This window comes from Acomys russatus, chromosome 27, assembly GCF_903995435.1.
Source record: "Acomys russatus chromosome 27, mAcoRus1.1, whole genome shotgun sequence".
Lineage (NCBI taxonomy): Eukaryota > Metazoa > Chordata > Mammalia > Rodentia > Muridae > Acomys > Acomys russatus.
In genome coordinates, this window is record NC_067163.1 from 14,097,459 (window position 1) to 14,111,862 (window position 14,404).

Below are 14,404 nucleotides of genomic sequence, written 5' to 3' on the forward strand. Positions count from 1 at the left end.
GACTCCTGTCTATTGGCATCCTCTTCCGCAGAGTTCCCTGAGCCCTAGGGGAGGGGCTCTATGAAGACATCCCATTTAGGACTGGGTGTTCCCAAGTCTCTCGCTCTCTGCACATTGTCCAGGTGTGGATCTCTGTTTTAGCTCCTCTCTGCTGAAGGAGGAAGCTTCTTTGATGATGGCTGTGCAAGACACCACTCTATGAGTAAAACACAAAGTCATTAGGAGTCATTTTATTGCTATGTTTCCTTAGCAGAACATAGCTTTTGTTTTCCTTAGGCCTGTGACCTATCTAGACTTGGGTTCTTGGCCACCCAAGAAGTGTCAGGCATGAGTTTCATCTCATGAAGTGAGCCTTAAATCTAACCAAAAAGTGGTTGGTCAGTCCCACGACATTTGTGCCACTATTAAGCCAGCATTTCCGGCAGGCCGGTCGTCACCGTAAATCACAGGGTTTGTAGCATGGTTGGTTATTTTGCTCCTCTGGCTGCATGCAGAGTACCTCCCAGTCCTGTGAATACCAGCCAGTCAGTAGAGGTTAAAGCTATAGTTAGGCACCAGCTTGACTTTGTGTTCTATGAGATATGTAGGTGTGGCCTTCAGCAATAGGACCTTACCGTTAGTTTGCAAAGGGGAACCAATAGCTTTGGCTACAGCCTGAATTGTTTGGGCGTTTGCATAGCGCTGCCTTGGCCAACAGCTCACTAGGTGTAGCCCATCCCCGGCACTGGAGGTTTCACTTGGTGGTGAAAGGTGTCAGGTTGGGGCTTTGACTCCTCCGCCACTCGGTGACTTCGTTCAGATTTCTCTTATGCGTGTGTATATTTTAGGAAGCTTTTACTGCAGTAGGTTTCCATGTGACCAACCCTTCAAGTACAGTTAGTGTCAGTTGTCCCTTCCTGTATTCCATCCCTTACCACATACCTCCCTCCCCATCTCGGTTTAATCCTCCCACCCCAGTCTCTTTATAACTATTTGTTCTATTTCTCCTTCCTTAGGATATCCCCGCTCCCCAGTTCCTCTCTCTCCGCCTGACCACTGTGGTTGTATGGCTTGTAAAATGACGGTCGTAGGCTTAAAAGCCAACGTGCTCGTACAAGAGAATAACATACTGCATTTGTCCTTCGTGGTCTGAGTTACTCCATTCAGGATATTTTCCCCCAAACTTTATCCATTTACCTATGTATGTCATGATTTAATTTTTAAGAAATGATTTGTTTATTTTCATTTTGTGTGCATTGGTGTTTTGCCTACACGCGTGTCTATGTGAGAGTGTCAGATCTTGGAGTTACAGACAGTTGTGAGCTGCCATGCGGGTGCTGGGATTTGAACCCGGTCATCTGGAAAAGCAGTCAGTGCCCTCAACTGCTGAACCATCTCTCCAGCGCCAATGATTTAATCTTTTTTTTAACAGCTGAACAATATTCCGCTGTGTCTACATACCACATTTTCACTGTGCACTCATCTCTTTGGATGTCTAAGCTGTTTCCAGTTTCTGCCTATTTTGAGTACAGCAGCAATGAACATGGCTGAGCAAGCTCCCCTATAATAGGAAGAAGAGTTCTCAGGGTTAGTCCCAAGAGTAGCATGCCTGCATTTTGAAGTAGGTCCTACACCCAGCTCCCCAAGGAGCCGCCACACTGGTTTCCACGGTGGCTGTACAAGTTTGCACTCCCAGAAGCAATGGATGAGTGTACCCCTTACCTCACATCCTGGCCAGCATGAGCTGCCATTTGTTTTATTGATCTTGGCCATTCTGACAGGTGCAGTTTTGATTTGCATTCCCTGATTGATATGGGTATTGAACCCTTATAACCCTAAGTGTTTCTGTCTTTGTGGATTATTTTAATTGAGTTATTTGTTTTCTTAATGCTAAGTTTTTTTTAAAAGTTCTTTATACATTTTAGATATTAACCCTCTATCGGGATGTATTATTGGTAAAGATCTTTTCCCATTTTGTAGCCTGAAAATTCTTGTGGGTTAAACACACTGAAGAAAATACAAGGGATAAATTATCCCAGACCAGCATATCAAAAAAGCAGGGTGGGGAAACCCATGCCATAACAACAAAATAACAAGAATCAACAAGCACTGCTCATTTGTAACTCTCAGTGTTAATGATTTCAATTCACCAATTAAAAAGCACAAACTAACAGATTAGAGGCAGGATTCGGAGCTTGGCAGCCTGAGGAAGTACAGAGGCAAAGGAAGTCATTTGATGGGAACCGGGGTTGGGCTTGCGTATTCAACAGGGAATAAAGAGAAACAGACTTTCACAGCAGTGTTTGTACAAGTCCCCACACCGTAGTCAATGCCTGTGACAGCCCAAGAATGTGGTCCTTGCCCTCCCTGTGTGACCCACCCCTACTTACAGTGCTTTGGGGTGCGGGGCAGTGGTAAGGCATGTTTTCAGGAGTTCTAGCGTGATTGCACATGGGTGGTGCTTTCTTGGATGCTCCCACTCCGCCCTTGAGCTAGTCAGTGTTAGCCTGTATCTTCTAGACCAGGAAACCAAGGCACAGAAGTTTACCATGGAAATAACGATGGCTACAATTGAAAGGCTTCGTTATGCTAATTGCCTGTGGGACAACCCCAGCCCACTGCTTATGTCATAAAGCTTTATTGGAACTCAGCCATGCCCAGTGGTTTCCATGTTGGTTAGAACTGTTTGTCACTAGGGTTGGCAAAGATCGCTCATACCATAGCAGTCTGGGCATGAACAGAAAAAACTGTCTGACCCTTCCTAGGTTAGTCACCTGACATCCAGGCGAGGGCATGGAGGCCCAGGATAGGAGAAAAATTTTGCCAAATAACCAGCTAGTTTGGGGCTGCATAGGCTTGGGGGTTTCAAGCCTCACAGTTCTGTCACTATAGCCTGAAGTTCTTCATTGGCTCAAAGTTGATACACATCTGTTTCTTTTTAGAGTGGACTCACCCCTCTCCACCTGGTAGCACAAGAAGGCCACGTTCCAGTGGCAGATGTGCTGATCAAACATGGTGTCACAGTGGATGCTACCACCCGGGTAAGGCAGGCAACCCCATACCTGCATCTGTAATGGTTTCCTCCCTTAGTTGCCTGCTCCGTCACCATCCACCTAGCTGTACCCCCATAGAACCTTAGAACATCACAGGGGCACACCCTCACATCTTGAAATTGTCTCATTAGTGGAGACAAAACCCTGAGGATCAACGCTTTTCTGCCTCTTCCTGAGACTGTTAAGGAGTCTGGAAACACCAGTGTTTGTGGTCACTCTTGATAACTGGAATTTTTAAAAGTTTGCTAAGCCTTTGAGTTCATCATAAGAACCTGTAAGGGGTATTTGCACACGATGCTAAGTCCTATCTCACATGTGTGGGACACAGGTGAGGGAAGCCAGGATTCCTCTGAGTCGCTTGGAAGTACAGCCCCCTTTATCGTGAGATTGCGTGGAGTGGAGTTTGACTTTCCCTCAAGCTCTTTGTGGCAAAGAGCCCTGTGTTGTGGTGTAAGGGTGAGTGTGTGTGGCACACAGCACACTGCTGGGGGCACTTGCAGTGTGGGGCGGAGTGACTGCAGTGACAGGAAGGAGTTGTAAAGTGTGACTTCTAGATTAAGAAGCTGGCCAGTCCAGAGGGCGAACAGAGCACCTCCAGCTGGTGGGATAAGGAACTGCATGGAAGAGGAGCGCTGGGTTCTTTTGTTAGAAAGCTGCCTTAAGGACAAAGGACTGAGGATGTAACCCAGGGTAGAGAGTTTGCCTAGCTGAGTGCAACGCCCTGGGTGTTGTCCCCAGTACTAAAAAAGAAATACAATCCCGAAAGGAGGAACAGAGCGACATCACCTGCAGCAGCATGCACACACGCACTCCAGTTCCAGAGACGCACTAGCCACAGTAATGTGCTGAACACACCCCGAGAAGAACTATCTATAGATTCAGCAAAGGCCTCTTTAAAGCCCAAGGGTGTCCTGGGCCTTTTAGAGCCATATTCTACAGGTTAGAGCTGCCTCATAGATTATGGAGCCAGGACACAAAAGTCCGGCCCATAGGCTCTGTGTTAAGAGGGTTTCTAGAATCTTTAAGCTGGTTCGCTAGGGATGCACATGACCGAAGAGGGCTTGGCTTGTTAGCCATTTGGGCATAACACCAATGTTACAAATGGGAGCTGGAGCAGAATTTGAGCCTGGAGGACCTGGAGCAGCATGGAAGTGTGGAAGACCTGCGTCCATCCCTACCAAGGATAAATGAATGAAACTCGATAGGACGGATTCTTGGGAAATTAGCACTGCAGTCCACAGTCACACGAATTCCCGTGGCCCTGTCACTTTAGGCCACAGTCCATTCTTAGAAACTGTAGAAACTCAGGCAACATCTGGATGCTTACCATGCAGCTCCACCTCCTCCGAGTAGAAGAGATGAGCCTGCTGTTAAGAACATCGGCACAGCGGTGCATGGCTGTCTGTCCTTCCAGCACTCTTCTCAGCACAAGCAAGCTCGTTACCCACTCCTTCTAAAAAACAAAAACAAAAATAAAACAAAAACCTACTTCTCGGATTCTGGTGCAGCTCTCTCCAGTCCTCCCCTTCTCCCCCACCCCCCCCCCACCCCGTGCCTTCCTAAGCGTTGCCATGACATAGGTCCCCACGCTGTCCTCTCTCTGCTATATATAAGCTGCCCTCGCTCATCTCCAAGGGCTAGCAGTTTTCTACCTCACCGTCTCTTCCAGGTTGACGCCAGTCTTCACTTGCCTGACACCAAATCCTGCCCCTTCTCTAACCAGCATCAGAACTATGCCCTTGCCCTTCCCCCTGGCTTCCTTCCCCTCCGTTAAGCTGCTGGACTCCATCTAAGCGTGGCTCTGACGGTGCCTTGCCACCCATACTCATTGCTTGCCTTTCAGATGGGTTACACCCCACTCCACGTGGCCAGTCACTATGGAAACATCAAGCTGGTGAAGTTTTTGCTACAGCACCAAGCAGATGTCAATGCCAAGACCAAGGTATGGGGTGGGAGGGGTACCTTACACCCACCTCCCAGGCTGACAGCCCCTAGGCACTTACTTAGGAGGGAGCCAGAGCCATCCCAAGCCCTGTCTCAGTCCTGAGCTTTGAGCCTAAAGAGAGAAATGAGGGTGGGGGTGGGGGTGGGGGGACTTAGTAGATGGACTCCAAAGTTTGTATGCAGTTCTGACCCACCCCCAACAGTTAACTGATCCTGCCAAATGTCTGCCTCACTTCATAGCTAGGATACAGCCCCTTGCACCAAGCAGCTCAGCAAGGACACACAGACATTGTGACATTGCTCCTGAAGAGTGGTGCTTCTCCAAATGAGGTCAGCTCGGTGAGTGCCCACCTGGCCCCATGTCAGACAGCATTGGAGGGGGTCCCTAACTACGTATGATGTTGCTGACACCCTGGAGTGTGGACAGAGCTGTGCACCATGATGATGTATCTGCCTTGTGTGTGCACTCCAGGCCTTAGGCACTGGAATAAGTAAGGTTCTATTTTTGGTGACTGTAGAATGCCTTGCCCAACACCTGCCTCCTCTCCTCTGGCTTGTAACTGTTTCTGTGGACACACCTGGTGTGTTTGAAGCTACCTTCAGTATGGCTGAAGAGGACAAACTTAAGTGCTTTAGTCCTCAAAGACACTCCTGGCGACTGTGGCCTGGGATGAATTTCCCATCTTGGCTGTGGGGTTTGTAGGATTATCTGCAAGGCGCTTCCCAACTTGAAAAGCTGTGGACCCTTGCCTGTAGGTATGTGTGTGCAGATGGGCCGTAGCCGTGTGGAGCCCAGCACATCCTGCAAGCAGAGAAGAACTTCAAAGAGAACAAAAGCTTCAACACCATAAAATTTTCACTGAATGCTTTCTCTTTAAATCAAAGTATAAAATGTGTCCCGATCGCATTCTGGGAAGTTGTGGATTCTGACTGCTCTAATTAGTTAACTAAGAAGTTCAGGATTGCTTTTAGCTATCATAACACTCAGTCACTGACACCTGAGGAAAGGACTTGGGGGAGTTCGGCAGCATTGTCCTGCTGCGGGCTGGCTCATGAGGGCTTCCTTAGTGGGGGTGGGGGTGGGGGTTGAGGGGTGCAAAGCCTCATTCCCCTGTCAGAACAATGCTTAACACTGAGGGCTTCCAGTGTGTCCTGGTCTTCTTCCTGCCTTGTCCCATCTTTGGGATCACACACTTGTACACAGATCATCTTAGCTCCAAGGCCCAGTCTGCCTCTGTCCCTCTTGGGCCCTTCTGAAGGATCCAAGTGTACCTGGTCTGTGTGCAACAGACAGACTTTCCCTCTGAGTCCCTGTCCGCTTGTGCTTTGTCCTGTTTGTCCTAGAACGGAACCACACCTCTGGCAATAGCCAAACGTTTGGGCTATATCTCTGTAACCGACGTGCTCAAGGTGGTCACGGATGAAACCGGTGTCGTGGTACGTTAGCCTCTCCCTTGAGGCACCCCTGCCACCCCAGCTGCAGCTATGGGCCCTGAGGGTTGCTACCCAAACACTGCTACCCAGTGTTTCCCACCTGGTAGGCGCTGCAGCTGCAAGTGGGGCTATACTGCCACCTAGTGTCCAAAGAGGTGGATGGGGCTTGAGGAAGGGGGGAGATAGGTAATGTCAAGTCTGAAGTCTGGCATCGTCCTGTCTATGGTACCTGCCCGGCATCAGCTTTCTTTGATAGCTCGTCTTTCCTGGCTGCTCGTTTGGAGGAGTAGCTGGGCTTGAAGGTAGGGTGGGTTCGAACCCCTGTCTTTTCTCCTTTCAGTTAGTCAGTGACAAACACCGGATGAGCTACCCTGAGACGGTGGATGAGATCCTGGATGTGTCTGAAGACGAAGGTAAAATCTTTGGTGACGAACTCGAGCCCCATTCTCTCAGGATGCCCTGGGAGTCCCTCGAAACAGACTCAGGCTGTCCATACAAGTATACATCGAAACTAGCAAGACCCACTTCTTACAAATATTGTCTACTGACAAAAATAACTCCTTTCAGAAGATCCTAGGGGAAGAAAAATTGAGAACTTATAGGTTAGTATTTTAGATCTCAAGCCTTTGTATGCAAATTAGCTGGTATGTATGATGCACCTGCATTTGATCAAGCCTGCAGCTGCAGCAACATCTGGCTGCCGTTCTCCTTGAGCCTCGACAAATGATAAGGCAGAATCATTTAAACTAAGAGTACATGTTGGTCAGCTGTCTTTCTGATTCTGTGGTGGAGCAGAAAGACTGGAGTCTTTTCCATTTTCGCTGGGTGATTAAGGCTTCAACTTCGTGATCTCCAGAGTATCTTTTGCCTTCTTTCTTCTCCCAAGTAAGCCCCACTTCCTCACAGAATCAAAGGATAGCAGGGAGGGGCTTGCTTCTGTGTGGAATCCGGTGGTTGTATGACTGTCAGCTAGACAGTCGTAGCACATGCCCCCTTAATCTCATACCTCTCGCTTTACTGGGTCTGATGCTGTCACTCTTCAACTTGGCTCTTCTTTGCCTTCCAGGAACTGCTCACATAACTATAATGGGTATGAAATGCTTTCTGTTCCCTGTGGTCTTTCTCACTAGAGTGCATCCCTCCATAAGCACATGAGTCCTCACTAACCCATGCCTGCTTTCCATCCTCCGTGGCCCCATGCAGGGCCCGGAGCTGACTGAAAAGGACATGCACACCATGAAGCCACCTCTGTATCTGTGCCCATGCCGCTGTGTTTTGTGCTCATCCTGCATGAACAGTTATACTTCCATCCTGTTAGCTCCAGATCACAGGGCCAGGGCTCCTGCTGCAGGGCGATAGTCAGGATGGGGCCCAGAGCCCAGACTGCAGCTCCATGCAGGCCAGAGCGGGGAGGGCTGTGCAGGTTGATGATCTAGGTGCAGGTGGCTCAATCCTCTTTATGAAAATCAGAATTACAGATAATAGTTCCAGGATGAGGAATTCTCAAGATTTAGAAATAATAATGAAATAAAGGGGGTTTCAGTGACAAAAAGAAGGCTACAGCCTTGAGTGAATAGGTTTGAGTACTGATTTCTTCTCTGTAATGGTACATTAGAAATATCTGTAACCTAAGTGGGGTGTGGTGGTGCATGCCTTTGAACCCAGCACTCAGGAGGCAGAGAGAGAGGGATCCTTGAGTTCAAGGCCAGCCTGGTCTACAAAACAAGTCCCAGGACATCCAGAGCTACACAGAGAAACCCTGTCTTGAAAAGGAAAAAAGAAAGACAAGAAAGAAATGTCTATAACCATAACTCCTTTTTTACACTCTGAAAGAGCTATTGTGCAATGTCAAACTCATCAAACAAAAAGAATCTTCCTTTTGGATTTGTTGGTTTCCATCTTACAAAGCTGGGGGAAGACAGAGGGACTAGGAACTGGCCCACCTTGGGCTCTGGGACTGGAAGAACAGGACTGGGGATTTCTATGGCTACAGGCCTTTGGGGCATCAGAAACCAAAACCACCCTCCACTTTTGAGGAGACATTGAGAGGTGGCCCAGAAAAGGTACCTGTTAAGAGCCAAAGAGATCCCTTGTCTCCAGCCTGCTACTCACTTGAGCTCCTGGGTTTCAGGTGAAGAACTTGTTGGCTCGAAGGCTGAAAGGCGGGACTCCCGGGATGTGGGTGAGGAGAAAGAGCTGTTGGATTTTGTGCCGAAGCTAGACCAAGTGTAAGATGGGCTCAGTGGGGGCGGGAGGATCATCCCGTAGATTGCTAAGTGCAGCTCTAGGACTCAAAGTAGAGATGCAGGTGAAAGCCAGGCCTGCGTGTGCCTGGGGATGGAGGGGCTTCAAGGTGCAGGGGGCACATGGGTTAGGGTGTAGATAGGGGAGACATGTTAGCGCATGGGGTGACGGGTGAATGAGCCAGGTCATTACAGGTGTACTGAGGCCTGTCCCTTAGGCCTCTTAGAAATGATGGTGGGGGTCCGCTTCAAATGCTCTGCCCTTTGACTGTCTGACATCCCTGGTTGATAGGGTGGAATCTCCAGCCATCCCAAGGGTTCCTTGTGTCACACCTGAGACCGTTGTGATCCGATCTGAAGATCAGGAACAGGTAAGGAGCAGAGAGTGAGGACACTCCATGGTTGTGTTCGTGTATGACCCAGGGACGATGGGAACCAGAGAATAAAACGTTCACAGCACATACAGAGTGCCTTCATGATTCCATGTGTTCTGTGAAGCCCAGTTCAGTTGGCATACTGCTTATACGTACTGTGGGTTCTGGGAACCTCAGAGGGCTCAGAGTGAGAGAAACACCATCAGAGCATGCAGAGATGCAGGGCGATATTCAGGCGGGGCAGCTGTGGGACCAGGAAGGAAGCCTTCCTCATATGGTGTGGTGCAGCCTGCACAATGAAACTCTGACACATCAGCTTCCGCTCTCTAAGAGGTGGCAGTGCCTTTCCTCATCTTTCCCTGGAGACCCTGACACTGACAGAAGAGTACCAGAGCTCTGTTCTCAGTATAACTGTTGTTTGTGGCAGAACCCTGGTTTGCGCCTTCCTAGCATCCCACTTGAATTTGCCCCCCCCCCCAAAAAAAGGAGGATGAGAATGATTTCAAACAGTCTAATGTCCTCCAATTAAAGATTAGGCCATTGGCACTTCTTTGCAAAGCAAGAAAGAATATTCTCTAGGGAGAGTGTTGGTGTGGTGCTGAAGGTTGGCCTTATCTGCCCTAAGGCCTGACAGCCAAGCTCACAAAGTGCCACGAGTCTAAAAGCAGAACCCTGGGTCTGAAAACATGCTAAAATATCAGTATAATCCAGCACCAATGTTGTACATTTAAGAGATAAACAGACAGTGGAGGCGGGGATAGGGGGCTGGTACCACTGTGACATTGTCCCTGGATCTGTCAAAGCAGCCGGGACAAGCTCAGGGGACCTGAGTGAGTTTTGTCCCATATCCATCCCATTCTTTTCAGTCTCCCCTTCCCTGCTGGAGAGAACCCATGGGGTTTGTACATGTCAGGGAGAGCCCCAGATGTCTTTCCAACTCTTTGCTTAAGTCCTAAACCCAGACACAGGTGTGCCCTGCATTTCTACTAAGTGCCCATGTAGGGCTCCAGATAAGGGGTTGGGTTTAGTTTTCTCCTATGAGCTGCTATCAACTCTGAGTGTGGAATATTGTCCTTTTACCAGTGAGGAACAGGAAGCCCCACAGAGCCTGATGGGTCCACCTCACAGACCCTCACCATGACGGCGCCAATAGGGCAAGTAGCCGTGAGGTGATGGTGCAGGATCTGGAACCAGCTCTGGGGTGTGGGAGGGGAGGACAGGGCATGGCAGGAGGGAAGGGTGGGCAGGTGATCTGTGCCTCCAGCAGAGGACAGCAGAGCAGGGAGAGACCCTGAGGTGAGCAGAAGCCACGCTCCTTTGGAGATCAAGTTCGTTTCGTGGAAGTGTTTTCTTCCGTGGTGCTCCAGGACCTGAGCACATGTTTGGGTGTCCTGGGATGTTAAGAGACAGGGGACCCTTGTCTTCTCTGCAGGCATCAAAAGAGCATGATGAGGACTCCCTCATCCCCAGCAGCCCAGCCACAGAGACCTCAGACAACATTAGCCCTGTGGCTAGCCCCGTCCACACAGGGTGAGTGTTGCACAAATCCGGGACCTACTTTTTTTTTTCTTGTCCTTGAGAAGGAAGTTGGCCCTGTCATGAATTAACTCTGCTTCTAGGTTTCTGGTGAGCTTCATGGTTGACGCCCGGGGAGGATCCATGAGAGGGAGTCGCCATAACGGCCTGAGGGTGGTGATCCCACCCCGAACGTGCGCAGCGCCCACACGCATCACCTGCCGCCTGGTTAAGCCCCAGAAGCTGAGCACACCACCCCCACTGGCTGAGGAAGAGGGTCTAGCCAGCAGGATCATCGCACTGGGACCTACGGGGGCCCAGTTCCTTAGGTGAGATATGCCCTCACGGGGACTATATGCAGCTAGTGTTGCCGGCCCCGTTCCTGTCACTTCAACTGTGACTCCCCAAGGACCACCCCACCCAGGCAGGTTGCAGCATCTCATTTCTCTGCTGTGATGACAAACAGGCATGGCTGCGTCTCTTGGGCCCATGGAGCAGTTCACAGCTCTAAAGGGGCCCAGTTCTCTCAGAGTCGAGGATACAGAGAACCTGGCGGCTTGGGGGCCCGGGGTTTAGTAATGTAAGCATCAGGGTGTTCATCCGGAAGGCATTCCTCACAAAGGGTCCCTTAAGAGGGATGACCCGTAAGTGTTTGTGTCTCCCCTGCCTGGAGCCTACTGGGGTCACCAGAGCTCTGTCGTCCATCCAGAAGAATAAAAGGGGCTCTGGGAGCCTTAGGGACCCAGGGCAGTTCTATCCCTCCACATCCATGCAGGCTGTAAGCGGGGCCCACTGCCCTTGTGCCCAGGCACCTGGCCCCCTCTAGGTGACACCCTCCCACCCCCTTGCTCTGTTCTTAGCCCTGTGATTGTGGAAATCCCCCATTTTGCCTCCCACGGCCGTGGGGACCGTGAGCTGGTGGTTCTGAGGAGTGAAAATGGCTCCGTGTGGAAGGAGCACAAGAGCCGCTATGGAGAAAGCTACCTGGACCAGATCCTTAATGGCATGGATGAAGGTAAGGGGTCCTGGGGTTCTAGGCAGGTTCTCCGCTTTGCAAAGGTGGAATCCAGGGCTACACACTTGAGGTGGTCTGTCAGCACTGCTGGAGTGCTTTGGGAGACTTTGGGAGGCTAGGAGAGGCAGGACTTGATATTGAGCCTTATGACCAAGAGCTAGATGCCCAGGACATGTGAGTGGACATATATGTCCCACCAACACATGGCCAGTGTCTCTTCCACTGGGCCTCTGGGTCTAGACACTACTCTTTCTAGGCCACCTCCCTGCCAAGCCCCTAGGGAGGGTATGTGTGTGTGTGTCCAGGACGTGGAGCCCCTGGGACCACAGTGACAGCTCAGCCTGAGGCAGCTTGTGGTTACAGAGCTGGGGAGCCTGGAGGAGCTGGAGAAGAAGCGCGTGTGCCGCATCATCACCACTGACTTCCCCCTGTACTTTGTGATCATGTCCCGGCTGTGCCAGGACTACGACACCATCGGTCCTGAAGGGGGCTCCCTGAGAAGCAAGCTGGTGCCCCTGGTACAGGCAACATTCCCTGAAAATGCTGTCACCAAGAAAGTGAAGCTGGCTCTTCAGGTGATGCGTCCCCTCTTTGCCTAGGGCTACTCAGAGGTCTGGCTTTAGAGAAGACCTGGCCTGCCCCAGACAACATTCCTGCATTTTTGTCTGGGAATCTGAGCCGGAAGAGGAACTCTGGGAGGGAGGGGTGAACAGATGTTTCCTGAAGAGCCATAGACATCCCAGTGTGGCCACTGAGAGTGGCGCCCCCAGAAAGGATCCACGGGAGGTCTGAAATGGGCTGAGGAAAACATGGAAATAGGAGGCAGAAGAAATGGCTCAGAATGACAACTAAGCCATGGGGTCAGGCCTAGGTGGACACCACTGTCATCAAAGCATATGGGACAGTCCAGTGGGTATGGTCACCTCCTCACCTGAACATGGAGGGTACCTGGCTGACCCTTTCTGGCCAGCCGCTGACTGTCCTGGTGCTCAGTCTTCTGTCTTTGGCATTTCACAGGCCCAGCCTATCCCAGATGAGCTGGTGACCAAGCTCCTAGGCAACCAGGCCACATTCAGCCCCATTGTCACCGTTGAGCCAAGGCGCCGGAAGTTCCACCGTCCCATTGGGCTTCGGATCCCACTCCCTCCCTCGTGGACTGACAACCCCAGGGACAGTGGGGAGGGAGACACCACCAGCCTGCGCCTACTGTGCAGTGTCATCGGTGAGTGGCATTCTCTGTGCTTGCTTTCTTGGGAGCAGCTGGTTTGGGAAAACACGCTGAGTGGTGAAAAGATGAAGCCAGCCAACTGCCTTGGGCTCTTATGGCTTACCTGGGGATGACAGGGGCAGGGGACGGAATGACCTGAGTAAAAGTCTATGGCCTGAGGAGGAGCCCTCACCAGAGCATGAGGAGATAGAGTGCCCAGGCTGCAGGCCAAGCATCACCCAGGTGTCCCACTTCTGTCCCTAGCACATTGGTAAGCTTCATGCTTATGAATGGAAAAGTAGCCCCCAGCTTCCTTCTCCTGGTGTTGTAGGTGGAACTGACCAAGCCCAGTGGGAAGATATAACAGGAACAACCAAGCTTGTGTATGCCAACGAGTGTGCCAATTTTACCACCAATGTCTCAGCCAGGTGAGGCTCGGCCCTTCTTAGCCCAGCATGGTAGAGCCATCCTCCACCTGGGAGCCATCTTGTGGCCTGGCCCTGTTCTCCCAGGCTGGGCTTAAGATCCCTTTATCGCTGCCCCACAAGACCACCAGACGGGGTGCAACGGCTGCTGCATGGCCTCGCTCACCACTCGCCCTCTTCTTTTAGATTCTGGCTGTCAGACTGTCCTCGGACTGCGGAGGCTGTGCACTTTGCCACTCTCTTGTACAAAGAGCTCACGGCAGTCCCCTACATGGCCAAGTTTGTCATTTTTGCCAAGATGAATGACCCCCGGGAAGGACGGCTGCGCTGCTACTGCATGACAGACGACAAAGTGGATAAGACCCTGGAACAGCATGAAAACTTCGTGGAAGTGGCACGGAGCAGGGACATAGAGGTATGGCTCCCCGGCCTCCCCATAGCACCTACAGAAGGCTTTTCTCACTTCACTCAAGGAAATCGAGCCATGGGTTGAGATGGCAGCTCTCGTGGCTGGCCTCTGGACAGAGCATGATGGCTAGTCCAGGCCACAAGTCCTACCTTGAAGTGGCAGGGACTGTTAGGACATTTCTCTTGAGCTCTTCTCCCAAGAATCATCTTAGATAAGTTATGACGAAGACAAGAGGCGACACCACGGGCATCTCAGGGAGGTGGCAGATGGTTGCCCTACTGATTTGTATGATAAGAATTGGCACTTACTGAAGTTCATGTGGATCTGGTACAATTAAAATTAACTTGCGAGGCTGGAGAGCTAGCTCAGAAGTTAGGAGCACTTACTACTCTTGCAGAAGACCTGGGTTTTCTTCCCAGCACCCATATCAAACAGCTCACAACCGTCTGTAACTCCAGTTTCAGAAGATCCAAAGCCCTCTTCTGGCCTCTGTAGGCACCTGCGTGCATGTTCTGTGTGCATGCATGTGCGTACATACATAGTTTTTCCAAAAAAAAATTTTTTTTTTTCTTAAAGCACCTTTCTTATAAAGGGTTTGAATCTCTTAGCTGTGGGCATCTTTGCTATCCCCAGTGTACGCATTGGGAAGCCGAGACTGGGAAAGAGGGGTAAAGAGTCATTAATATTCAAGCTGCATAGATAGTAGCTGTAGGATTTAGGATTTGACCCACACTCTCTGCTTCTACCGGCAGCCCTGGGGTATGGTAACAGCTGGGAAAGCAAGGGCCGTGGGGAACAAACAGGCG

At 50.7% G+C, this 14,404-nt stretch overlaps 1 protein-coding gene across 1 annotated transcript in view; it reads left to right on the forward strand.

Moving 5' to 3' along the window:
- The window catches only part of Ank1 (ankyrin 1), a 175,543-nt gene that overhangs the window by 129,613 nt on the left and 31,526 nt on the right, over positions 1-14,404 (forward strand). Inside the window, exons 18-32 of the mRNA XM_051170036.1 lie at positions 2,922-3,020; positions 4,876-4,974; positions 5,217-5,315; positions 6,321-6,413; positions 6,751-6,823; positions 7,477-7,500; positions 8,542-8,638; positions 8,946-9,024; positions 10,460-10,557; positions 10,647-10,871; positions 11,403-11,557; positions 11,921-12,132; positions 12,575-12,779; positions 13,096-13,192; positions 13,376-13,604. Coding sequence (XP_051025993.1) covers positions 2,922-3,020; positions 4,876-4,974; positions 5,217-5,315; positions 6,321-6,413; positions 6,751-6,823; positions 7,477-7,500; positions 8,542-8,638; positions 8,946-9,024; positions 10,460-10,557; positions 10,647-10,871; positions 11,403-11,557; positions 11,921-12,132; positions 12,575-12,779; positions 13,096-13,192; positions 13,376-13,604 — 1,884 coding nt within the window. The remainder of the gene's footprint in view (positions 1-2,921; positions 3,021-4,875; positions 4,975-5,216; positions 5,316-6,320; positions 6,414-6,750; positions 6,824-7,476; positions 7,501-8,541; positions 8,639-8,945; positions 9,025-10,459; positions 10,558-10,646; positions 10,872-11,402; positions 11,558-11,920; positions 12,133-12,574; positions 12,780-13,095; positions 13,193-13,375; positions 13,605-14,404) is intronic.